This window comes from Melitaea cinxia, chromosome 22 (genome assembly GCF_905220565.1).
Source record: "Melitaea cinxia chromosome 22, ilMelCinx1.1, whole genome shotgun sequence".
In the NCBI taxonomy this organism is placed as follows: Eukaryota; Metazoa; Arthropoda; class Insecta; order Lepidoptera; family Nymphalidae; genus Melitaea; species Melitaea cinxia.
Window position 1 is genome coordinate 7853609 of NC_059415.1, and position 26347 is coordinate 7879955.

The 26347-nt window shown below is 31.6% G+C and overlaps 3 protein-coding genes across 3 annotated transcripts in view; 2 read left to right on the forward strand and 1 right to left on the reverse strand.

Moving 5' to 3' along the window:
• Positions 1-349: 349 nt before the first annotated feature.
• LOC123664437 (nuclear pore glycoprotein p62-like) lies at positions 350-10642 on the forward strand. Its single transcript, XM_045598980.1, has 13 exons — positions 350-416; positions 745-795; positions 1065-1157; positions 2001-2122; positions 2803-2884; positions 3738-3844; positions 4705-4837; positions 5117-6160; positions 7675-7756; positions 8153-8321; positions 8663-8838; positions 9296-9407; positions 9892-10642. The coding sequence occupies exons 1-13, from the start codon at positions 350-352 to the stop codon at positions 10048-10050; spliced, it is 2397 nt and encodes a 798-aa protein (XP_045454936.1). The 3' UTR covers positions 10051-10642.
• Positions 10642-16241, reverse strand: LOC123664518 (checkpoint protein HUS1). The gene is made up of 6 exons (XM_045599055.1): positions 16039-16241; positions 15761-15967; positions 14957-15057; positions 11976-12086; positions 11291-11468; positions 10642-10911 (listed from the first exon to the last, which is right to left on the reverse strand). The coding sequence occupies exons 1-6, from the start codon at positions 16088-16090 to the stop codon at positions 10682-10684; spliced, it is 879 nt and encodes a 292-aa protein (XP_045455011.1). The 5' UTR covers positions 16091-16241; the 3' UTR covers positions 10642-10681.
• Positions 16242-18374: 2133 nt separating this feature from the next.
• Positions 18375-26347, forward strand: part of LOC123664438 (myb protein) — a 60397-nt gene continuing 52424 nt past the window's right edge. Inside the window, exons 1-2 of the mRNA XM_045598982.1 lie at positions 18375-18574; positions 20313-20429. Coding sequence (XP_045454938.1) covers positions 18552-18574; positions 20313-20429 — 140 coding nt within the window. The 5' untranslated portion in view covers positions 18375-18551. The remainder of the gene's footprint in view (positions 18575-20312; positions 20430-26347) is intronic.

The window sequence follows — 26347 nt, forward strand, 5'->3', positions numbered from 1 at the left end:
GATAATAATAAGGTTTCATTTTATGTATTAATCGGCAAAATCCTACAAGACATGTAATATAAAAAAATATAATTATAAGTTATTCGTTATGTTTTCATAAGTAAATCGATTATCTACTTACATAATGCAACGTTTATATTTTATATAATTCGAATAGATTACTGAACGTTATGACGTTGAATTGAAACTGGCAACATTTTGTAACGGCAGACGAATGTCACTTGGTGTTCCGCGGCGTTTATTTGTTAAAAACTTAATATTAAAAGATTGTATTTTAAATTGTTCCTTCTAATTATATGTGTATAAATTAATTAAATAGCTTAGTAAAGTGGAAACGTAACTATTTACAATGAGTTTTTCATTTGGTCAAGCTACGACAACTTCTGGAAGTACTTTTGGTACTAATACAGCTTCAGGTACATTATTTTTATGAGATTAATTTAAAAAAAAAAATTATATTAACCTTATAGAATGTTATCTGTCATTTTTACGTAATTCACTTTTATTTAATAACTTATTATATTGTATTCTAATCAAAACATAACCTTCAATTTTGTGTTGATTCTATGCAATTTGTTGTGAAAGGATTTCAGGTGTTATTATCTGCCACCACATACAAGACTATTTTCAAAAACATATTTCATGTTCCTTGGAATTATCATTTTAATTTTCATGATTTATATTTATTGGATTATAATTCGACTTTTTTTATTTATTTATTATTTATTTCATTTGAATTTTCAGGATCATTATTTGGTGGTGGTGGTGACACAAAAGCATTTGGTGCAAACACTGGTACTAACTCATTTTGTAACAATTTTTTTAAGTTAATTTTGCTAATTAAGCTTAATTTTAAAATCTCATAGCAAACTATTTGTATATATATCTAAGAAGAATAATTAGAAGTTATTACAACTGCTTACAAACTAATGTTAGGGTAACAGATTTGGCTTGAAATCTCAAATTTTGTCCAGCACAAATTAAATTTTTAAGATAAAAATTAATTTTCACTATTTAAACTAAATCTTGAAAAAGAAATATAATCATGTAAATATTATTTACAGAAAACAAACCAAGCATCTTTGGAAGTCCTTCGAGTAGTACTCCAGCATTCGGAGGTTTTGGTCTCGGAGCTAAAACTACAGCCTCAAGCTTGTGTAAGATATAAAATTTTATTTTTACTACAGGACTCAGTCTCACACTCTCATTATGAAACTTAATTAAACAAGCCCGAATTTGCATTTTACAGTGAATGGCTTTATGCTCTGATTCCTGGTCTAGGTTGTACATCTAATTCCTAGCCATAGCTACTTTTTATTATATTTATATTGATCACCTTATCAATTCAATCTCCTCTTTCTATTTCCTTTGATTGAACTGAGATGATATACATTAGTTGGTCTGTCCACTTTTTCAGGAGTTAGCCCAGCTTAGATACATATAAAAAAAATAAGATAAAACTTAATTGTCTATTAAATAAATTATGCATTTGCTTTCCCAATTTAAGAGTATATGATATTCGATTGGTTTTACCTTTGTGATACCAGAAATGCTAGTGTTTATAGCTGCTGCTCTTTTATTATTACCCTAGCATGCTAACATTAACCTGGTGGATGGAACTAACGAACGAACTTCTGTCATAACGTCTGCCACAAAGATTAGATTCATCCTGTAACATCCCATTTCTGGGCATAGGCTCTTTCTCCATGTAGGAGAAGGATCAAAGCTAAATCCACCACGCTACTCCACTGTGGATTGGCAGATATATTTTCTACTATGAGTAATGATTGCTATCAGGTATATATAATAACAGCCTGGACCGACTGCTTTACGCTCTCTACGAGGCACGGTGGTGAGACCCACTTGGACAGACATCAAACCGGAAAGAAATATTTAGATAAATACAAATATATCGTATCAAGTTATTATTATCAAGTTTATACCATATTTTGATAATTTCTTCTGTATAATAATATCAATGTAAAATATTACTTTTCTAGTTTCAACCCCATCTACCACCAATACGTCAGCGTTTGGCTCAAACAAACCTCTTAGTTTTGGAGGTTTCACTGCGTCTCCAGTTCAAACTGTTGGCAGTCCGGGCTTCGGACAAGCAAAACCGGTAAGATTTATTGTTACTAATGTATAAATATTATTATTCATAATAAACATATAGTTAGCATAATTCTGTTGAAATCTAACATAATGTTTTATAGTTGTAACTAAAATGAATTTAAATTGCACACTTCATACTCTGAGATACCCAGTAGGATGTGAATTCTGTGTCGAGGGTTCAGAAATACACACAAGCACAAATAAATATACAAAGATTTATCATGATCGGTCAACTCCATGGCCGTACTAGTGCTACAGCCAGATGCAAACTAATTAAGCTTGGTAATTCAAAACATATTTAAGAAATCGTAAAATCAATATTGATGTATCCTGAATTAAATGTATTTTGGTAATTTTTTTAACTTTTTATTTTTATTTTTAGTTTGTACTAGTAAGTATATTTGTACAAGTTCATAATAAGTACATGTTTATTTACACAGTGATCTTGCACTAGTTTAATCTTAAATTATTAAATATTATGAAAATAAATATAATACTTAATGTTCTCTAAAAAACAAGTTTTAAATGTACAGAAATGTTAATTAAAAACATTGAAAAATCAAAAATATCCAAAAGTACTACCAAGACAAGTGTATAAAACTTGTAAAAATCCATAATACTTAGCCTTCTATTTAGAAATAATTATTTATTAGTGTAACTGTTTCATTTAATTATATATTATTTCAGGCTAATGCAACGGATAAACCTCAGTCAGCATTCGGAACCACAACTCAGCAAGCCCCTGCATTTGGCACTCCGGCAACACAAGGTAAACTCAAAATTATCGATATTTTAACACAAATTTGCTCCTTTGAAACTGCTTCTTCGGCAAGACAAGTTAAACTCCCACCTGTAGTCAAATCTATTTACCATGTGGCTTTATGTATAGGTTCTCTTTGATGAAAACTTTATTTTTGCTATAGTTAGGCAGATACCATCTGCATTAAATATGTTTTGGTATGTGAATCAGTAAAATAAAACTTGATATTTTAACGTCTAAAGTTATATAATACTTTGTATATTCATAGCTTTGTTTCCAATCATAGTTTAAAAGTCAGTTAAAAAGTATCAAGTATAGTCTCTCAAGTTAGCTCATTGAAGCATGAATACTGCTCAAATTATACTGATTTGAATACTGAATTATATATACTGAATTATACTGATTTCCTATGTCCTTTTTTTAAATGTATGTCCGGGGATAACTTTGTCGTTTATGAACCGATTTTGATAATTCTTTTTTTGTTGGAAAGGAGATATTCCTGGTGTTGTACCATAATAAGGATCTGATGATGGGATCCCAGAGAAATCGAGGGAATCTCGAAAATCCGCATAACTTTTTACTGGGTGTTCCGATTTTGATAATTTTTAATTTAATCGAAAGCCAATGTTTATCATATGGTCACATTTAAATTTCATCGAGATCTGATTACAACTTTTGGGAGTAATCTTTGATAATTCGTATTTACTTGACTAATTTTTCGTCTACCCACGTTGTATTACTTGTCGATATAATTAAAGTCGGTCTTTTTTCGTTTGCCTGCAAACACAATTATTATTTGCCTTAAAATATATAATTGACAAATATTTTAGTATTTTCTATGATGGTATTTATTTATTAACAGCATCAGTGTTTGGTACATCGGCTACATCTGGATTTTCGTTTGGTAAATCAGGCGGAGGTTTTAACTTCAGTACTCCTACTTCAGGATTTTCAGCTCCACAAGCGCCTGTAAGTTACATATTATATCTACAAATTACTATACTATTACATAGCCATGCAGTTTTGACACGATAATTTCTAATTGCGTAAGAATACTGAGATGAAGTAGCCTATATGTTATTTTGAATCTTCAGTTATATACATACCGAGTTTCATTACCATCAGTACCAATAGTTTTTGTCTGAAAAAGTAACAAATGGACATCTATCCATCCAATCTTACAAATTTTTTGCATTTATTATATTGATATGATTGTTAGTTTCAAATTTATCCATTACGAATTATCTGCTACTAATAGGACTTGGCTGTGTGGCTATGGCGTTAAAGAATATAGCTACCCCCTCTCTTTCTGTGGGTGTCGTAAGAGGCGACTAAGGGATAACACAGTTCTACTACCACCTTGGAACTTATAAAGCCGACCGATGGCGGGATAACTATCTAACTGCTGGCTTTGAAATACACAGGCCGAAGACGGGCAGCAGCGTCTTCGATGCAACAAAGCCAGCCCTGCGGTCCCCAACCCGCCTGCCCAGCGTGGTGACTATGGGCAACACACATAAGTTCACGCCATTTTTGGCGCGAACTTGTGAAGGCCTATGTCCAGCAGTGGACTGCAATAGGCTGAAATGATGATGATGAATAGCAAGTGTTTTTAAATTATACTTTTGTTTCTATGAAACCTACCGTTATTTTCATTTTGAAACTCCCCATATTTCGATATACATTGCAACGATTGAATCGAAATCGAAACTACCATAAAATCAAAAGTGTTAAATGTGAGTTCTTTTTACGAGGCTACAACGATGGCAATGTTTATAATATTTCATTTCATTCCCAACTATCAAATTGTAACTAATTCTTTTTCCTAGGCCACAACATCTGCACCACAAACGACTCAATCACTAAATCAAGCGGTAACAACTCAAAGTTCATTAGGGTTCGGACAGTCAAGTTTTGCTAAACCTTTCAGCTTTAATGCTGCTACTACGGCACCTACTGCAGGTAATTTTTATAATAACTAAATACTAAAATATTTAATTTCATTTAATTGATGTTGCTAAATCTACTATCAAGAATAGTAAGTAACAAGTTACTCATAGATCTTTACTTTTTATATTAAATTATTAAGAAATCAGACTGATTTTTTTATGTGTTTCTTATTATCTTAAAAGATGTAGTTCTTACAATTAATTGATTGTTGATTCATGAATTTCTTGATATGATTTTTTTACTATAAAACTTTAAAATCTAAATAATTGATTGTTAATTTAATATTTTCAGGATCAAGTTTTGCACCAACAACGTCTTTATCATCATTTTCATTCGCGCAAACTAGTCAGCCTAATCAAACAACACAACAACAACAGCAGCAACAGCCACAACAACCAAGCTTTGGTTCAACATTCACAACGCAACAATCAGCATTTGGAACAACAACTACTAGTTTTTCATCCCCAACTTTCGGTCAAACAACTACAACACCGAGCTTTGCCCCTCAAACAAGTCAGCCATTAAGTTTTAATGCCCAAACGAGTCAAGCAGCTTTTGGAACAAGCCAAACGACTCAATCGGCTTTTGGAACACCAACGACTCAATCTAATTTTGGAATAACTCCGAGCCAACCGACTCCTACTGGTTTTGGTACTGCGACGAGTCAACCAGCGTTTGGAACGAATCAAACGACTCAACCATTCGGAGCGACAACTCAATCAGCTTTTGGTTCACCAACAACTCAGCCAAGTTTTGGCACGACAACAACTCAGCCAAGTTTTGGCACGACAACAACTCAACCAACATTTGGCACAACTACAACTCAACCAACATTTGGCACGACTACAACTCAGCCAACATTTGGCACGACTGCAACTCAGCCAACATTTGGCACGACTACATCTCAGCCAACATTTGGCACAACATCAACTCAACCAAGTTTTGGAGCAATAACGACAACTCCACCATCATTTGGCACAACAACAACTCAATCAGCTTATGGAACAACTCAAACAAGTCAAGCACTAAGTTTTGCAAAGCCTCAAACGAGTCAATCAAACTTTTCTTTATCGGTACCCAATACAACCGCAAAACCAACCCAACCAACATTTGGTCAAACGAGTCAAACGTCAAGTTTTGGTACTACACAAAAGCCTACTCTAAGCTTTGGTACGACCAGTCAAACAACTCCGAGCTTGTCTACTCAAACAACTTCAGCAACTACTACGCAGTCTGGATTTTCGTTTGCCAAAACACCTACTAGTAGTCTTTCTTTTGGTACAACAGCATCTTTGTCGTTTGGAAAATCAACTTTGACGACTACGTCTGGTACAAGTAAGTAAAAATGTTTGGCTTTAATAGAACTTATCATTATTAAATCAGTTTATTCAGAAAGAAAAAGTTTTAACATGATGCTTAAATATCTTCAAAAACATTAACATGTGAATTGATAGAAAACCGACAGCAAAATAGAATAGTTGATTATTTTCAATCTTGTCAAATTCTATTTCACAATTATTCCTGCAACATTTGAAAGTAAACTCGTAATTGTTAGTATACAATTTTTTCTAATAGATAGAATCTTATATTCATTTGCAATCCGCATGCATTATTATATATTATTATATTCATATGCAATCCGTCCCATCCCAATCCTCCAATCCACGGGGATAATTTGAAAGATTTTTGTTCAAAATGTTACATACACATTGTTGATAATTAACTCTTGGGCTCCAATATATTTTGATTTATAGATAGATACTTATTTCAATTAAATATCTGTCTGTTAATTTTAATCGTTTGTCAAATGACATTTTGTATTGACATTCAAATGTAAGACAGTATAAGATAGGCATGACAAGTTAGTAGCAGAAATTATGAAAATCTACTAAATTTGATAAATACACACTCATGATAGATATATAATAACTCCTAAAACTCCTAAAACTCCTTAAAATTATTTACAGTCAAAATTTTTCATAGAACAATATGTGTTTATTGTAACTTCAAGTGTTTTATAATGTATAAAGTTTGTTAACTAGTAACAAATTCGTATTTATGATTTGAATTTTATACTTAGTGCTACTAATGTACCACAAATTAAAAAATATAATATTACAATTTGGATAGCAAAAAACAAATGCATAGTGGCGGGAAACTGTTTTTTTACTTTTTAATTTCACTTGTATAATGGCACCTTTTCATGGTACTCACAATACAACCAAAAAGATTTTATTGCAATTTTTTACTAGAAAATACCAAAAGACGTATATCCCGACCTATTATTAGAACACTGATTAGTTCAGTTCAGTTCAGCCTATTGTAGTTAACTGCTGGACATAGGCCCCCCAAAGATTAGATTATATTATAGACACTGATTAGAAAATACTTTAAAAGAATGCTAAAGTTTTTAAGCATTTTTGGTGCAAGGTTCATCTAGAAGCCAAGCTATTTTGGCTAAGAGTAGCAGACAATGTTAGCTTTACATTAAGTCATTAACTGATTTAATTAGTAAAATGACGATTCAAAAGTGCTTTTAAAGCGCACTTGAGTAAAGTAAATTTTGATTTATTAACATAATATTTAACCCTCTGTAATTTCTCTCTGTAGCTATACCAGTTGACTGTTACCCATAACACGAGCATTAACTTGCTTACTTTAGGAACAGACGACTGTGTGTATTGTGTAGATAAAAAAAAAATTGCTCTCTGTAATTTTTCCTTTTTGTATGTACTAGTAAAAAGGGATAAGTACACGGTTTATACTTGTGTGTCACGGCATGTATCTTTTCAAGGTACATATAGGTTATAATAAATTGTTAAATAAATGAATACTGTCTAAATTTTCAGCGTCGACTACAACGCCATCTGGTATAACGGCGTTAGGAAAATCAATCGCGTCTACGATGCCTTCACTGTCAACTACAACTACGTAAGTGGTAGTCCACATAAATGATTAGCAGATAGCGCTTGTTACTCATAGTAGGAAATATATATAGCCAACGCGAATTGGAGCAGCATGGTGGATTAAGCTCCAATCCTTCTCCTAGCCCAGTGCCTATGCCCAGCAGTGGGATATTACAGGCTAAATCATCAATCATCATTCATACAAATATCATAAACTACCTGTGTCGAATTTTACTCTTGATTGCAGCTTGAACTGGCTTTATGCTTTGCTTTGAATTGGTAGATTTACATGTCTCAGGATTGTGTTCAATGCATTACGGTTTCTTCATATTTTTAAACCAAGCACCAGATAAAAATAAAGGTGTGTGTATTTATAGACATATATTTATAAACTAAATAGAGATTTGTGCTTATTTTACAGTACAACAGTAGTGGCCCCCCCAGCGATGATATCATCGATAACATTTGCTCAACTAGAGGAAAGTATTAACAAGTGGACGTTGGAACTAGAGGAGCAAGAGAACAGTTTTATAAATCAAGCGACACAGATCAACGCTTGGGATAGACTGTTGGTTGCTAATGGTGAAAAGGTTTGTTCATTTTAATTTCATGGTATTTACATACTGTTTTTAATACATATTCTTATTATCATAAAAAGACTTTAATATTGACTGGCTTTCCATCTGCAAGGATTACGCGATTTTGGTTACTCCGTTATTTTTCGTTATAACCTATGTTGTTTAGTGATAATGTGCTTACAGTAGTAAAATTCCCTGAATGCGGTTCAGGATTTTTTGAGTTTGTCAATTAAGAACATAAAATCAAATCTTTCCTATTTATAATGTTTGTATTGATTAGTTTCACAGAAGTACATAGATAAATTTAATTAAAACAACTGATTTTTTTCTAATAATTGTATTAAAATTTCTAGATTCTAGAATTAAACGAAGCAGTTGAAACAGTAAAGAACGAACAACAGAGTCTCGAACACGAGTTAGATTTTGTTCTGGCTCAACAAAAAGAATTAGAAGATCTACTCGCCCCTCTAGAAAAACAACTTCTAGAAGATAAGAGCGATAGAATGAGAGATCCGGAGAGAGAGCATATGTGAGTTATTCTCTATAGTTTATTTAATTGACTTACTAGCTAAAAATTAAACTAATATCTGTACCCTGCGGTTTCACCCGCGTTTTTTTTATAACCTAATAATAGCCTCCAACACAAAAATATTTTGCACGACTCTGGCTGTTAATCAAATCTGCAATAAAATTTTGTACATAGACAGCTGGCGAACCATAATTACTTACAGAAAAAAAAAATACAATTTATGTGATAAATAGTGCAGCAAAGAAATTAACCGTTTTATAGTACTGTGTTTCTTGAGTAATACTAAAGTATTAAAGATATTATATACTATTATAAAAATATGCCATTAAACTACAAAAATTACCAGTTATACATGTGAAAATATTTGGGAAAAAAAAATAGCATAGATTACATTAATTTTATAAAACAAAATGTTAGTTCCTAAAGTGTTACTAAAATAAACAATAAAACATTCTAGGTATACATTAGCAGAAACACTAGACACGCAACTGCGCCAAATGTCTGAAGATTTGAAAGAGATCATCGAACACCTGAATGAAACAAACAGAAGTCAAGACAATAATGATCCTGTAAGTTTATGAAAAATTAATATTTTCGAAATATACTGTAAAGTTAATTGTCTCTGCATTAAAATTAGAAGACTTTATTAAGTAACTAGTACCCTGCGTGGCGTCGCTACGCTTTTTTTTTTACTCTGAAACCTTTGTGGGCTCGTGCACAACACAACACTGCTGAAGATCATGACATGATCAAACCCATAGTTTACGATTCTATAAGGGAAATACAGAAAAACATTCATTTTTGTATATAAAGAAGAGATGAGAATTCTACTAGTTTTTGTCTAAATTCATAAGCTAATATTAATTTAGAATTAGGTGTGTGTTATTGTTGTACCTACCTACATTTTATTAATGTAAAGATAATAATGGAACAGACCTATTCTCAAACTAAAATTTGCAGTTTTTATAGACAACCAAATTTTTAATAATTATCTCTGTAAATATTCCTAATTTTAATTTTACTTTATCTTTAATATTTTGTTTCACATTTCAGATTGTTCAAATTGGTCGTATTCTCAATGCCCACATGTCATCGATGCAATGGATAGACAGTTCTATTGCGCAAATTTCTACTAAACTAGATCAGTTAAAAGCAACCCACGATACTTTGAGGAGAGATAATGAAAGATCATTTCAACTGACTTATAATTAATTTTTATATTTTTCAATTTGTAATAAAATACAATTTTCATAATGTTTTATTGTGTCAAGGAATAATATAGGATTAAAATATTTTTCAATATGAACAATTTGTTGATTGATTATGATTGTCAGCCTTGTTTTGTTGTTTGTTATCATTTGTGAAAAATAAAAAGTATGATTAGTCTATATTTTTAACATAAAGGACGTTGATTTCATTTTGTTACACCGTTAAAAAATATTTTGTACATTAGACTTTAGGTCTGGTTTTCTTTGTTCATTAATGAAAGTAAAGTAGAAGGATGTAAGTGCTTCATTCTGCAAAGAATTAAGGATAATTTAATGAATGCTAACAGTCGGTAAAAATTCCTTTAGTAAAATTGGAAGATTTTTTTTTACTGATTCAAAAGAGTACTTTGTCTTAAATATCAAGCTGAATTATATCAAAAATCACTTCTTAATTAGATTTATTCCATGAATCAATCATTAATACTATTGTTTTGATTTACAATGTTGCACTTCATATAGTGGATCGAAATGTAAAAAAAGGAAAGTAATTGTTATGTTACTCTTATAATAAAAAAATAATTTCATACAAAAATAAAGTTTATTTGTTTTATTTACAAAACTAGTTACAACACTTATTAATATACAATTCCAGTAATAAAAAATTGTAACTTAACGTTTTCTTCGGTCTGAAGGCACAAAATTACTAACTTTTTATGTACAATACTACAAATAGTTCTGTTATGAGATATTTGTTCGGAACTTAGGAATATAGAAAATTTCTTAACATCGACGCGACAATAACATACTTTTGACATATCTTCGTTTGCTTGACTTTCCGTCTCCGAATCAGAATGGTCAATTGGTCCTATAAATGTATAAATAATAAGTTTTTCAAAACAAACAAAAACTTTAATAGGAAATGTATAAATCTAATATAAACTACACATGACATTTATTTTGTATTTTCTGCTAAAATTAGCTTGAAACGTACAAAGATAGTATAGTTTCTGTTCAACAATAAAACAATTGCTTCTTTTATTGTTAAACAGAAATTTTAAAACACTAAGTTGATTAAAATGTAATGTATAAGTGCCAAAATTATCACATACTGTGTGGATAATTATCCACAAAACTAAACAAGATTATAATGATTTTTTTAGCTATAACAAAGTAGCTTTTTAGATAGAAAATTAAATTTAAAAGTAAATTGAAATTAAAAGATTTCTAGTACTCCAAAAAGTTACCTTCAAAAGCCTCAACTCTTAAATCTCTAAATCTCGTTGACACCTTAGCCATATTTGTTTTAATCTGCAATGTGAGTCTACCTTCGGCTGAAGCTCTAATAATAACCTCCGAACTCATTGCTCTCATGCGGTCAATTGTTGTCCTTAATTGTTTTAATGCTGGTAATTCTATTGTTATCTAAAATAAGAAATATCCATGAATCAATAGGTTGCAGATCCCGAATCAGGTATTAAAAAATTTTTTTGGTAAATCTGTAAAGATAGTTTTGTACTTGACAGTAAAGATTTCCCTTGACCCTTTACTTTACAGTGAAGAAATGGGCTTGGCATATTCAAAAGTTAGAAAATAAAAATGCTTTTTTTACCTTCACTAATACACTATACTTAAATGCCTGTGAATGTTTTGACCAATCTAAAATTTAAATTATAAATCAATAAACTTTGTTATTAGCTTCGAGTCAGAATGGTTCAAATGCCTTAACTTGAACTTTTGACTGGGTGGACCGATTTTAATGATTTTTTAAATCAAAAAATGTTGTGTCATGTGGTTCCGTTAAAGTTTAATTGGGATCTAACTAGTACTTTTTAACTTTAGCAAATAATGAGTATTTACTTGACTATTTTTTCGTGTGCCTATTATTATTTGTCAATAAAAGAAAACGAAAGTCGAAGAAACAATACATACATCTGGTTGAGGAATTCTAGGTTCTTGAAATTCACTCCACAGCTTTCTCGGAACAACTACAACTGGTATATCATGAGTCACTTGTCTTGTTTGAGTAGATGTTGATGACGGCTGAAAACAATAAATAAAATAAATATCAATACTAGTCTCTTATTTGTGTTTGTGATTCCTGGTTAATTAAAAAACCTGATGTTAATTTAAAAAATCATATTTTTTTTTTTTTTACTCAAATAATAAAAAGCTGAATAGTCTGTATTGTTTATAATTGTGTTTGCTCGCAAACGAAAAAAAACGGACTTCGATTGCATCGACGAGTAGTACAACGTAGATCGACGAAAAAATAGTCAAGTAACTGCGCGTTATCAAAGATTACTCAAAAAGTAGCTATCAGATCTCAATAAAATTTATATGTGACCACATGACAAACATCAGCTTTCGATTAAATTAAAAATTATTAAAATCGGTACACCCAGTAAAAAGTTATTGCGGATTTTCAAGAAGTTTCGTCGATTTCTCTGGGATCCCATCATCAGATCCTGGTTTCCTTATCATGGTACCAAACCAGGGATATCCTCTTTCCAACAAAAAAAGAATTATCAAAATCGGTACATCCAGTAAAAAGTTATCGCGGATTTTCAAGAATTTCCATAAATTTATCTGGGATCCCATCATCAGATCCTGGTTTCCTTATCATGGTATTAAACTTGGGATATCTCCTTTCCAACATAAAAAGAATTATCAAAATCGGTACATCCAGTCGAAAGTTATACGGTATAATACAACGTAGGTCGACGAAAAAAGCGTCAAGTAAAAACGCATTATTAGATATAGCTCGAAAAGTAGTTGTTAGATCTCAAATAAATTTAAATGGGACCAATTGGCACACACCACCTTTCAATTAAAAGAAAATTTGTCGAAATCACTCCACCCAGTCAAAAGTTCTGATGTAACATACATAAAAAAAAAAAATACAGTCGAATTGAGAACCTCCTCCTTTTTTGGAAGTCGGTTAAAAAATACATTAAAAAGTACAGCTAAAAAACTTCTCTTTGTACTAAACAGTGTTATTTTAAGATTTTTGTAATATTTCTAAACATTTTAAAGTTAGTAAAATTATACACACATCAGCCTATCGCAGTCCACTGCTGGACATAATAGGCCTCCACAATTTCACACCAAAAATGGCGTGAACTCATGAGTTTTATTCATAGTCACCACGCTGGGTAGGCGGGTTGGTGAGGTTAGTCTTTCATTATTTCCTTTCAGCGCTATCTATTCCAAAGAACTTGTTATTTCATAAAGTAAAAATATAATATTAATATTAAATACAAGAAATGTAAGAAAATGTAAATATCATCATTCCAGTTTATCGCAGTCCACTGCCGGACACAGGCCAAGTAAGAGGCGACTAAGGGATAACACAGTTCCACTACCACCGTCGAACTTAAAAAGCCGACCAATGGCGGGATAACCATCCAACTGCTGGCTCTGAAATACACAGGTCGAAGATGGGCAGCACCGTCTTCGGAGCGACAAAGCCAGCCCTGTGTTCACCAACCCGCCTGCTCAACATGGTGACTTTGGACGCGAACTTGTGGAGGCCAATGTCCAGCAGTGTATTGTATTAGGCTGAATTGATGGGATAACACAGTTCCACTACCACCGTCGAACTTAAAAAGCCGACCAATGGCGGGATAACCATCCAACTGCTGGCTCTGAAATACACAGGTCGAAGATGGGCAGCACCGTCTTCGGAGCGACAAAGCCAGCCCTGTGTTCACCAACCCGCCTGCTCAACATGGTGACTTTGGACGCGAACTTGTGGAGGCCAATGTCCAGCAGTGTATTGTATTAGGCTGAATTGATGATGATGATGATGTTAATCGATTTGAACTGGTCGGAATGGTTGCATTTCTTCACTGACTCATCTAAAATTAACCCCGATCTAAACTTTTGTTCCACTGTCTGGATTCCTAAATACAATATTATTTTGAATTACAAACTGCCTCCTCAATCCTCCACTTTCTTAGGTGAATGTATTGCCATATTGGATGCTGTTTTGTATATTAAATCCCATGGTCTTAATAAATCTGTAGTATTCACTGATTCTCGAAGCTGCCTCCAAGATTTATTGAAAAGTCCATTTCATGGTAAAACTAATCTTCCCATTACTCTAAAGATAAAAGATATACTGTTCAAATGTCATCAGTCGAATATTGAAGTAGTGCTTGCCTGGATACCGAGTCACAGCGGTATAGCAGGTAATGAGATGGCATATGTGCAAAAGATTCCATTCGCCTAGGTTGTGATTAATATAATAAGTGCTTTTCCCGAGACTTTATATGTTTGGCTAAGCAATGTTTGGATAAATCTTGGGATAGACTATGGCAATCCTCAAGACTAGTTACAGGTAAATATTATGGCAATATCCAGCCATGTATTCCTACCAAGCCATGGTTTTTAAAATACTCCGACCTAGGTAAAATAACTACAACGATAATTATACGTATACAATTGGGTTTCTCCTGTACACCTATGTTCTTGGCTAAATTGCGCATTCGTGACAGTTCCTTATGTAAATGTGGCTGGGGGGAGGATCTCTCGATCATTTGTTTTTTAATTGTCCAAAATTAACTGTATCACTATATGATATGCTCCCCAAAAACATTCCGCAGCCGGTTAATGTTTGTTTTCTTCTAACTTTAGTGCCAACTTCTTTTTGTGTTGTTCTAGTTAAATTTATTATATATTTGATTCTAAAATCAATGATATAAAATTATAATTTACCAAAAAATAAAATTAAATAATCATTTCAAATATTTTCAATTAACCACAGCTTAAGCGGCTTAATCCACTATTGTTCTGTCAAAAACGGACCCTGTCTCCGGACTTCAATACACTTTCAGCACTTGTCATTGGCAAAAACTGAAGGAGCCACAGTCTTTAAAGAAGAAGAAGAAGATGATGTTATAATAACTTACCATGTCAATGTCCAATGTTAAGCACGGGCATTGCTTTTTGGTTAATTTTATTTTTAGGCATTTTGCAGATTTCAGAGTTGTTAGTGATCGTGCTAAATTAGCTGAAATCAGTAAAAATCATCTTTATCGATCTTAGAATCTGAATTACAAATTTTTTGGAGGATAGTATAGACTATCAGAGAAAATTCTATAAACTGTAAAATCTCATAACTATGCTTAGAATGAGCAGTAACCACACACATTAATTAAACATTTAGTTCCAAAAGACTGGGAGCTTCTGCATTCATAATGAAATTATAAAAAGGAACACTCATTTCATTCGCTTATTCATATATATATATAAGCAATTTCTAGAAAAGGAAGAAGTTCTCAACTTGGTTGTATTTTTTTATTTATGGTACTAAAGAGCTTTGACTGGCTGAACCAATTTTGAAGTTTTTTTTTAAATGGAAATGTGGTACGTATCATTTGGTCCCATTTAAATTTAATTGACTGACAAGTACTTTTTTTTATACAGTGATAGGCTTGCGTTTGACCACTATTTCACCTGATGATAAGTGAAAATGCAGTGTAAGATGGCATGGCATGGCATAATTTGGGATGTTGGATTTAGCAAAGTATTCCTAAAAAAAATTCCACAAAACAACTTTTTAATAATTTAAATTCACAAAAATATGCGAAAAATTATTACATACAGCACTAAGAAATTACAATTAGTAATGAAACTTTAAGAAACTACACTAATTATTCAGTACAAAAAGAAACGCACATTTAATTGTCGACAATCACCAAATGGTTAAATACCTGACACAACTCCTAAATAAATATCCCTGTGTTCGTCATCTATTCCAATCATTTGATATTCGGAGAAAAACACATCTTGAGGAATCTCACACCATAACACGGGTGGTGTGGGACCACTATTGTCTTCACTTACTATGAAATACAATTTACTATCGGACAACCGTAGCACACATTCTTTCGATAACTTTGATATGGTGGTTACAATATCTGAAAGCAAAATACGTTTAAGCTAAAATTTTCTATAACTTATTTTATCACATACTATTTTAACTTCTTACTTGAAAATTCTCTCATAGGAGCTGTATCTATCATAACAGCACGAAATTTCATTATTCATGTGAAATTCCACTTATTAGCTTATTACCAGTACTTTACTACTTTACAAAACTTTTTTTAGTAATATTTACAAGCACTTAAATGGGTTAAGTAGGGAAAACAAACATTTAAAAAAAAATTTGTAGATTCGCGCGGAAGTCGCTGTCAAATTGCAATTTCTAACGATAAATTGTTTTGCCAATTATACCAATATTAAAATTAAAAAGACAAAATATTGTCTATACTCTACAATGAAGCAAAAAACGATTTTGAAATATTAAAAGTGAAAATAGTTTTTAAGTATTACAATTCTATTACAATAAGTGGTTTTAAAATTATAGAAAAAGCATTATCATGTTTATACATATTCATTTATGTTAAAAAGGTTCTATTTTGCAATCAAAAAGTGGTAAAAGGAATTATTTTTCGTTAACGTCACTGTTACTTCAATCAATACAATAGAGTCATTATTATCAATGAATTAATACATATGACAACAAAGTAACGGATCGCTGTCTGTACATGGAAGGTATATGAGAAAAAATATTATTGGGACCTTTATCAACGCAAATAGCACCCAAAACAATAGTTGTTAGAATTTTTGTCTGTTTGTCTGTGCGTTTTTGCACGTTAATCTCAGAAACGGCTTATCTGATTTGGTTGTAGTTTTCACTACTATATTGTGGTAGGTTTTAATTAACATTTAGTGTAAGTTTTATGTCAATCGGTTAACAAATAAAAAAATTATGTCAATTTAAAGAATCACATTGAACCTGCAAAGTCGCGCGGACGAAGTCGCAAGTACAGCTAATATACAATATAATTAAATAAATTACAACAAAGAATAAATATTAAAAATATACTAATTTATCAATAATTAAAAAAAAAAAAAACATTTTCGTTAAATTTAATAAAACAAACATATTTTAACGACAAACAAAGCAAAGATGAATAACCATAAAATTAGAAGGTTAAATTACCGAAGCTTCTAATATGAATAATTAAATTATTATAAAATATTAATATCAATATTCAATTCATAAAATACTAAACAATAAAATAAGACTTAGTAATGGAGTTTTTAATAAATTAATTAAAAATAGTTCTAGACAGCTATGCACGCAAAGTCGCATATCTAAAATTATAATTAGTTACTATGTAATCTTTAATAGAAATATATCTTCACATAAATTGATTTTTAAATTTTCACATTCACTATGAACACTTTTTTTAAAATCGATATTCGGCTGATGTTTCGGCGTCGTTGCAGGCGCCATGGTTAAAAGTAACACAGTCACTGTAATATCGGAGAGTTTCGAAATAAAAACAATATTCGCGGTAAGTCCCGTTTCACAAAAGTATTCTCAGTTGATTGGTCATGAGGTTCTCAATTCTACCTTAGAACTTTTGACTGGGTGAACCGATTCCGATGATTTTTTTTTTACACTGGTAGGGCGTGTTTAATGTTAAATGGGGTCCTATTGAAATTTAATTTAGATCTGACAAGTACTTTTTGAATTATCGACAGTAATGCGTATTTACTTGACTAATTTTTCGTTGGTTTATATTGTATTATACCTCATTTATTTTTACTGGGTGGACCATTTAAATTTAATCGGGATCTGCCAAGTGCTTTTTGAATTGTCTCTGATAATGTATATATTGTTATGATGTAATGTATTAAATCTGTATTTTAATTCAAATTTATCAACATTTCTTATAATAAAAACCCACAAAATACAAGGCAGAAGAAATACGGTTTGCAAGCATGAAATTATTAATTAAAAATAATTATTAATAAATAACAACACAGCATCAGCAGATGCGATCAAATAAAAATAAATAAAAGTAGGTACGAACTTTTACTTTCCACGCAAAACTTTATAACTTAAAATAATGTCTTATTGCCGCTCTTATCAATTCGCCGCGCGGGTTGACGCGGTGCGGGAATTCTCACGCGTCGAGTTGAACAGTTTTTGCCCGGAGTGGCAACTTATAAGGGTGTCGGTAAAAACATCTTTATTTAATAACGTCAGAGGTAGCGTTATTGGTTTCGTTACCAAGCCCTGCAACACAGTAAGGTATTAAAATTTCTTTCTCTTAATTCAGCACACATTTACGTTTATTTATTTATTATGGCAACATTTTGTGAAGTCATAGACAAATTATAACCGTACTTCCTACAAAGATGGCGCTTGACGTATCTGGCATACTGATAAGTTTATTTACCCTGGAATTTTTTATCTCTTTCATGTGCTTTAAAATTGACTATTATATGACAGAGACGCATGATGTCCTCTTTTGATTGTAACGAATATTAACGAATTGTGGTTATTTTACTTCAAGATACTTATTTATTATCCTTATTTATTGTGCAATTTTAAACCTTATTTATTATTTATAACTTTATGATTTTGTTAAAGATTTTATTACATACCTTCATTTGTAAAGGATTATTCTAATAAGAGGAATATATATGGAGAATAATGCTAAGTCAAGGTATGTGTACAAATGTACGATCGATAATGTCGTCATTTTATAACCAAACAATATTTCCTTATTTATTCGTTGTTACGAAAAGCTTACCGATTTGTGAATACGGTGTAATATTTATAAAAGACTGAACTAGCAATAAAGGATCGATGTAATACTTATTGTTATTAAAGTGAGCTATGAAATTAAGGTTGCCGTTGCTTTAACGTTTTTCCTTCGAATTCGATCTTCAAATATTTAACGGACTTGTGTTTTGAAAGATGATATTTTAAATGTTGACAGACGGGATGTGTTTATTAAAAAATATTTATGCGTGAACTCTATAGAATTAGCTTCGCCCTACATTTACCTTGGTGGACCTATTCATAGTAATCGTGTATGAAGTAATAGGTTCAATGTCGTCCATGATTATGCAACGTACTAAAGTTTTCATAAATCTCATATCTGTCTGTTTTATTATATTTGAATCGTTAATTAAAGCATTAACGTACTATTTTGCTGTTTTAATTTCTGTTAAACGCATAAAGTAAGGTTATAAACGTATTTATGCGAGGTTATTTTTATCATTCTGATAATATTGACCGTGCCTTGCACTTCTAAATATTGTTTGGAAATTCTTACTAAGAAGTATCGTGTGTTATTTTTCTTCTTTTCTTGTTTTATTCTTCATTTTTTATTAAGTACTTCTAGGTCTCGGAAATATAAAGAGATTTACCAACGCATTTACATTAATTTTCAATTTGTCGTAATTTTATTAACGACTTGACAATTTGTTTTCATTCGTTACTAATGGTATAATAATTACGAGTTATACCTATAATTCGATTCCGATAGTAAATATTAGTAATAATTAAATAATGAAATAATTATACATAGTATACAAATTTATTACAGTTATGCACAATAGAAAAAGTTATTTATTCGATACATAATTACATAATTATGCAAAGGTCTAGATGGTGAAAATGTAAACTTTTTAAAAATTATAAAAAGAAAACGTAAGTTCATTTCACATAAACACTCAAATAATTTCACTACTTATCATTAGATGACAAAAGTGTAGTATCGTATGTAGTTGCCTAGAATCAATACTGGGGAAAGTAACCACATAAAATAAATTAAAACTTGTTTGAAATTATAATGGTTAATATTTGTAATACTATATTATATTATTAAGAGAAAAATATTGTAACATTCATACAAAAAGTTAATTTAAATAAAACAAAAATATACAAATAGTCTAAAGCTTGTTAAAAAAAAAAGTTATTTGGTTTCTACACGGCTTGGAAGAAATTAATATTTTTATTTCTATTATTTTATTGAAAAATATTTGTTTCGAACAAAAAATAAATAAATAAAAATACGTATTATCAATGGTTTTATATTTCGACTGTTCGTTTTTCAGTAACACGGTGGTATTTAATACCTATTATATATTTTTAAATTTTTGTTTCATATAAAACGAATAAAAAACAAAAATAATGTAAAAAATTCAAATATACTCGTGAATATTTACACAATATCCTCTCACTTCTCACGCTACATAATATGCCATTTGCCAACTCAAACATTCATATTTGGAATTTCAATTTTTCCAATTAAAGAGAAAAACAATGTTAAGGAAAAGTAAATAACTACCATCACCTCTTTCTTGCTATTCAATCTTTGCTAATTAACAAACATGTAAATACATAATAAAAAAAAGTTACGTTTCGGTAAATTTATTCAATATATTTAATTTCAGCATGGAAGAGGAAGGAACCAAATCCTACCTGCAGTTTCAAATAGAAAGACTGAAAGCCTTACAAGCGAAACTATCAACGGAAGCCGAAGAAGATTACGTTATCGTCAAAGAGGAACAGTGAGTACTGATTTTACTAATTAAATACAGCCTAATGACGGTATAGGCCAGAGTTAGAGCGTACTACTGTGTGGCTACGGTAGTAAAGAATATAGCCACCCCCTCTCTTCCCGTGGGTGTCGTAAGAGGCGACTAAAGGATAACACACTTCCACTACCACCTTGGAACTTACAAAGCCGACTGATGGCGGGATAACCATCCAACTGCTGGCTTTGAAATACACAGGCTGAAGACGGGCAGCAGCGTTTTCGGTGCGACAAAGCCAGCCCTGCGGTCACCAACCCGCCTGCCCAGCGTGGTGACTATGGGCATAACACACGAGTTCACGCCATTTCTGGCGTGAACTTATGGAGGCCTATGTCCAGCAGAGGACTGTGATCGGCTGAAATGATGAGAGCGTACAATCTTTTTTGTCAAACTAAGAAAAATCGGCATACTTTTGACAGTGCCAGTCTACTATGACTATGCCTTAACTAGTACACAATGTAGATAGAAGGCTGCCCTTCTAAAAAAATCCTAGCTACGTAAAGTCTTAGCGCAAGCTTTCATAGAAATAATATCTATCTTTATATATCGGTATTGGTATCTTTGTAAGTAACTTTGGAAAAACAAGATTATTTTGGTCATCCTTAAATTTGTGAATACTTTAAAATAGCTAGGCATAGAGTTAGGGTACTGGTTAAGCACATTCTAAATGAGTTTTTTTTTACTGTAACTAGTGAATTTGAAACTTACGCTTTAGAGCCGACTTTAAAAAAAGGAGGAGGTTCTCAATTCTATTGTATTCTTTTTAATGTGTACCTCATTATTTTTTGTCATTTTTTTTTTTCGTTTGCAAGCAAACGCAATTATAAAAGAATATAGTTGATAGTAATATTAATAATTACAATAAGTAACATTGCCAGTGGAGGCTGGCTGAGGATTGCGGAAAACCGGGGTGTTTGGCAAACTTGGGGTTCCTATGTTTAGCAGTTGACTTGCGATAGGCTAAACAGAGAGAGTGAGATAACATTTTGGTGTCATACTTAAATATAAAACTCATAAAATGAGTTTATTACTATAAAACTTTCTGCAATATTCATTTTTTCTTACGTTAGGGTATTTTTTCATTGTTATTTTCTACGTACAATATTTATACAAATAGTGAAATAAGCTTATCAAGGTATGTTAAACCATAGCCAATTTAATTTTAATGTCTAAATCACGACTTGTTATCATTCAATGATTATTTATTTGTAAATTATGGTCGAATATGACGAAGAATTTAAAAATAAACCTACCTATCGTAAGTAGTCAAACTTGTCGTCGATCCACAAAAAGTATGTTATCTTAAACCTGGAAGTGGTTTATCCAGTGAATGGTTGCACCGAGAGTTGACGTCATTAAACCAACAATTTAATATCGAAAATATTCTTTTTATACTTATTATTTATATTGAAAAAAAAAAATCTTAAAATTAAACTTTTTTATTATTAAAATAAAATACCTAAGTACTTATATTAAAAACTGGTTGCATTAAATTTTATAATGAAAAGAAATAGATTTTGAGACAACATCATATAATACTATAAAATTACTTACTGCAACTCTTTTACTATTTTTACTAATTGTAACTACTTCTAAATTGTTAAAAAGAATGAAAACTATAAACTGGAATTTCACGACCATTGTAAGTTGTAACCAGGGCGATCCGGGTGGGACGACCATGTTGGTTCCCGCTCTACAGCGCTGCGTTTTCGTTCGTTCAGTCAGGCTCCGCACGCGCTACGGGCAGTGATTCGTCGTGTTGCTGCCGATAAAATTAAAAATAATAAATAATAAAAAAGGACTTTTCAATATTTCCTGTTTTGGCGGCAAAGCTTTTAGGCATTTTATATACCTATAAAGTTTACGTGTTTATGTTATATCTATGATAGTGAAATAGTTCGATGTAGTATGTTTTGTAATGATGATTCTAAGGTCAAGTAATGATAAGGGTGGTTAATTTCGTTATACGCATTGAAATTAGTGTGTAAGCGATGCAATATCAAAGTAATGAAGAGGACGACTTGCAATATCGGATTTTTGGTAAATCCTTTAACTTTCCGGACGAGAGTAATACCTCTGGTAACCGGCGTAAAAAGTGAGTCAAGTTTTTATATTTGTTTACGAAAAATATCTCTTGCCTCCATAGATTATACATATATTATACTTTCTTTGTAATAATTAATAAATATTGCAAAAAAATAATATATTTCGTTTAATTAAGAATGAACTACCTACATCAAATTCATATTTATTAATTATTAGAATTTCTATTTTTAAATTAATAATTAATTAGTTGTCGCTTATCAACATCTATGTTTTTAAGTTTCCATTGTTTTTTTTACAGCTGTTTCGAAATGATGAATAAAATAATTATTATTTAAATTATTTATATTACAATTAACTACATTTGTAAGTTACCATGTAATTCGATTATTATGGTTAACTGATTTTGATAATTATGAGACTACACGAAAATCACTTTTTAAAGTAATTGGGGAGGTATTCTATTGTAAAAGATTAGAAATATGTTATTATACCTACTTCTATATAGGTGTTCTCTTTAATTTTAAGCGGACCGGTATGATATATTTATTTTATTTGTAAATATGTGCGTCTTATAGGATAATTAAATTTAATTGGGAGACATCATACTATGGCTTGATATATCAGACGGGTGGCAAGTAAAATAGCCTAATATGCTTTTTAAAATATTCAGACTACCAGGAAGATCCGGTTTTCTTTACAACTTCGATTGTATGAAACTGCTTTAAAACTTTTTATACTACTCATTATATCGTTTTATTCTTCAGTAATTACAAATGATATATCGATAATATCTTTTTGAATAAGTACTATGAAGACGAAGATTAAGGGTTCAGTAAAAATACAAAAATTAAAAACATGAAGATCTAATCGGGTTTACTATGAAAAGCTTTCAGCTAAATTACTTCTATTCTATAGCGTAGTTTTGAATGCAACAAAATATCCAATAGATATAAAGTATTAAGATATTCGTCGGTTTTCTCAAAAGCCAAATTTGAATAAGCCAAGCGACCTTCAACTCGTCTGGGTAATCCTGCGTGCTCTTATGGACCTTGAAGCATTCCAAGGTCCCGCGTACAATGCCTACTTAACTAGACAGCGGACAAAACCTCTACAGATGATCTGGAGTTATAAATTTGGCCGAATTCTATCGCGTGTAATGACTCTAAGTTGAGCTTCGTTAAATTCCTATTTCAGTCACGTTTTTATTAGTTTACTTATCTAAATTCTTATCAATCTTCATATATTTTTTGTTCTGTTTTTAGACCAATTTTGGGTGAAAATTCAGTGCCGCTTTTATTATTTATAGTTCTCGTATTTAGAAAATGTTTTTATTCAAATTTCGTAGGATCGTATATTAAGGTTGGGCGTCCTACTCATTTGCGAAACATTTTCGTATTCTTTAAATTATCTTTGAAATGAATGGCGTTAGAAAAAATATGTTCATCTACCTATATCCTTTAGAAGTTATATAATCCTCGTAGTTAGCACATCGGAATATGCATTCGAAAGACAAAAATAGCAAAAGCGTCTTACTCTTGTAAAAGGTAATTGAAGAAGGAATTTTAATGTGATAAAAAGTAACTTGAATCACTTGATCGTAAAAGACCGAGCGGCTATGCTGTCGCTGGATTTTTAGCTTTGCTTTTGTATGTGACACATTTCAACTGGAATAAAAGATTGTAACCGAAGTATACAGGTTGTAAAAAAAGTGTGGTTTGTAAAGATTTACCATCGCCAACATCAAACGTGACTAACATCGGACTCTCAAAAAGTTTTACTACATTTGGACTCTCTCCCCTCTTTTGTTTTGGTAGAAAAATATTACGGAAAATCCTTTTTGTACAATTTATTTGATTTAGCTTCACATGTGACGAATTAAAACAATAAAAACATGGTACACTGATTTATTATAATAATTAATAATATAACAAAAATACAAGTTTTTTCTTCAAGTTGTTAACTAGAAAATATTTCATTGAAGTCATCATTCACATACATAGCATTTAAATAAGATATTTGTCACGATGTTTCCGGTCTTATCTAAACGAGTTTCGACTACAATCCGCTCACAGAATTTATATAGCGTATGTATATATTACATAATTATACCTAATTGCTGTAATTCGTACACGTATCAAACAGTGAGTTATTAATTTTTGTTAATATTTTAAAATAGTTTGAAAAATCCAAAAGTATCCCCCTAAGCTATAATTTTTTTTATTATTAAATAATGAATTATTGACTTTACCTCTCATAAAGATAACTTATATTTCGTACAGTTAAAATAATTGATTTATCTTCTAGTTCAAAGATAATAAATAAATAAAGAATATTGAAAAAAAATGTTCATTCCTTCATATTAAGAAGGCTTCTATAGTTTCCTGACATAATAAAAAAACAGCTTAATTCGTCAAGTGCTTCTCGCGTTATTTTGGTATCATTCCTACGTCTAAAAAGTTGACGTGGAACATAATAATTATTTATTTATTAATTCGATTTTTCTTACTGTACTTAACAGTATTCAAAAAAGAATTCAAATGATATTAAATTTACATTTGGACAAGTATTCTGTATAACAGTGTGTATTTTACTGCATATTAATGCATTGTTATATAAATATATAGGTTTAAGTGTAAGCGCCTGCTGTGTGGTTACGGCAGTAAAGAATATCTCCCTCTCTTCCCGTGGGTGTCGTAAGAGGCGACTAAAAGGCCTTCTACACAGTCGGGATCGACCGCCGACCATCGTGTCCATGGTCGGGTTGGTATAAAAATGGACAATGTGGAAAACGGTTGACCCGACCAATATTTGTTTGATGTCAACGGCCTTGGTTTGTGATTTGTCATGTCTTTGGGACATTGGATCCGATTTATACAAAGAAAAGAACCAAATAAACTTCACTTCACTTTAGCATAAAAAAGTTATTGCCACACCCACCTTGTGTTGCTTTAAAAGGCAAAGAGCCATCGCTTCAAATACCAGAAAAGAACTGACAAGTTGAGTCAACTACCGACCGTGTAGAATGAATACAAAAATTGGTTGACCCGACCAAGAACACGACGGTCGGCGGTCGATCCCGACCGTGTAGAAAGCCTTTAAGGGATAACACACTTCCACTACCACCTTGAAACTTAAAAAGCCGACCGATTGCGGGATAACCATCCAACTGCTGGCTTCGAAATACACAGGTCGAAGACGGGCAGCAGCGTCTTCGGTGCGACAAAGCCAGCCCTGCGGTCACCAATCCGCCTGCCCAGCGTGGTGACTATGGGCAAAACACACGAGTTCACGCCATTTTTGGCTTGAACTTGTGGAGGCCTTTGTCCAGTAGTGGACTGCGAAAGGCTGCTGTGATGATGATGTGATGAAGTGTAAGCGGTTCCCGTACTTTTCATTTTGTGAGAGTAATGCACAGCTTCCTTGGAGGTGTGCAATATTTTCAATTGACGCCCTTGTCTATTGCCCTTGTATTATTGGAATGAGAATTTAATGAGATTATCAAATTTGACGGTAGTCGCAATATTTTCTAACGTGACATTGGCGAAATTACCCGTACTATTTGGGCACTACAAAAAGCCATTAATACAAATAAATGAATAAAAAAATTCTCTTTTTTACTTTCCTCTATAGTCAAGAGTTCTTATCACTAAATATATATTAATAAACAAGAATGTGAATGACAAATAGATAAAATTGAAGAAATTTTAAATTGAGGGCAAATTACGCAAGTTTCAAATATAATAGCTTCATTATCGGAATAGGCAATGATGATATGGAAAAATTTAGAAATGCTCTTGATTGATAGTCGTGAAATGGCGTCTTCAGTTTGTGATGCATTGTATTTG

Bases quoted from the DNA above. Each gene is read 5' to 3' on its own strand.
- LOC123664437 (XM_045598980.1), top strand. From the start codon at position 350: ATGAGTTTTTCATTTGGTCAAGCTACGACAACTTCTGGAAGTACTTTT. The intron at 796-1,064 runs GTACTAACTCAT...TATTATTTACAG, and splicing joins AGCATTTGGTGCAAACACTG to AAAACAAACCAAGCATCTTT. The intron at 6,161-7,674 runs GTAAGTAAAAAT...CTAAATTTTCAG, and splicing joins GACGACTACGTCTGGTACAA to CGTCGACTACAACGCCATCT.
- LOC123664518 (XM_045599055.1), bottom strand. From the start codon at position 16,090: ATGAAATTTCGTGCTGTTATGATAGATACAGCTCCTATGAGAGAATTT. The intron at 15,968-16,038 runs GTAAGAAGTTAA...TTTTGCTTTCAG, and splicing joins TCCTATGAGAGAATTTTCAA to ATATTGTAACCACCATATCA. The intron at 11,469-11,975 runs GTATGTATTGTT...TTCTTATTTTAG, and splicing joins CTAGAATTCCTCAACCAGAT to ATAACAATAGAATTACCAGC.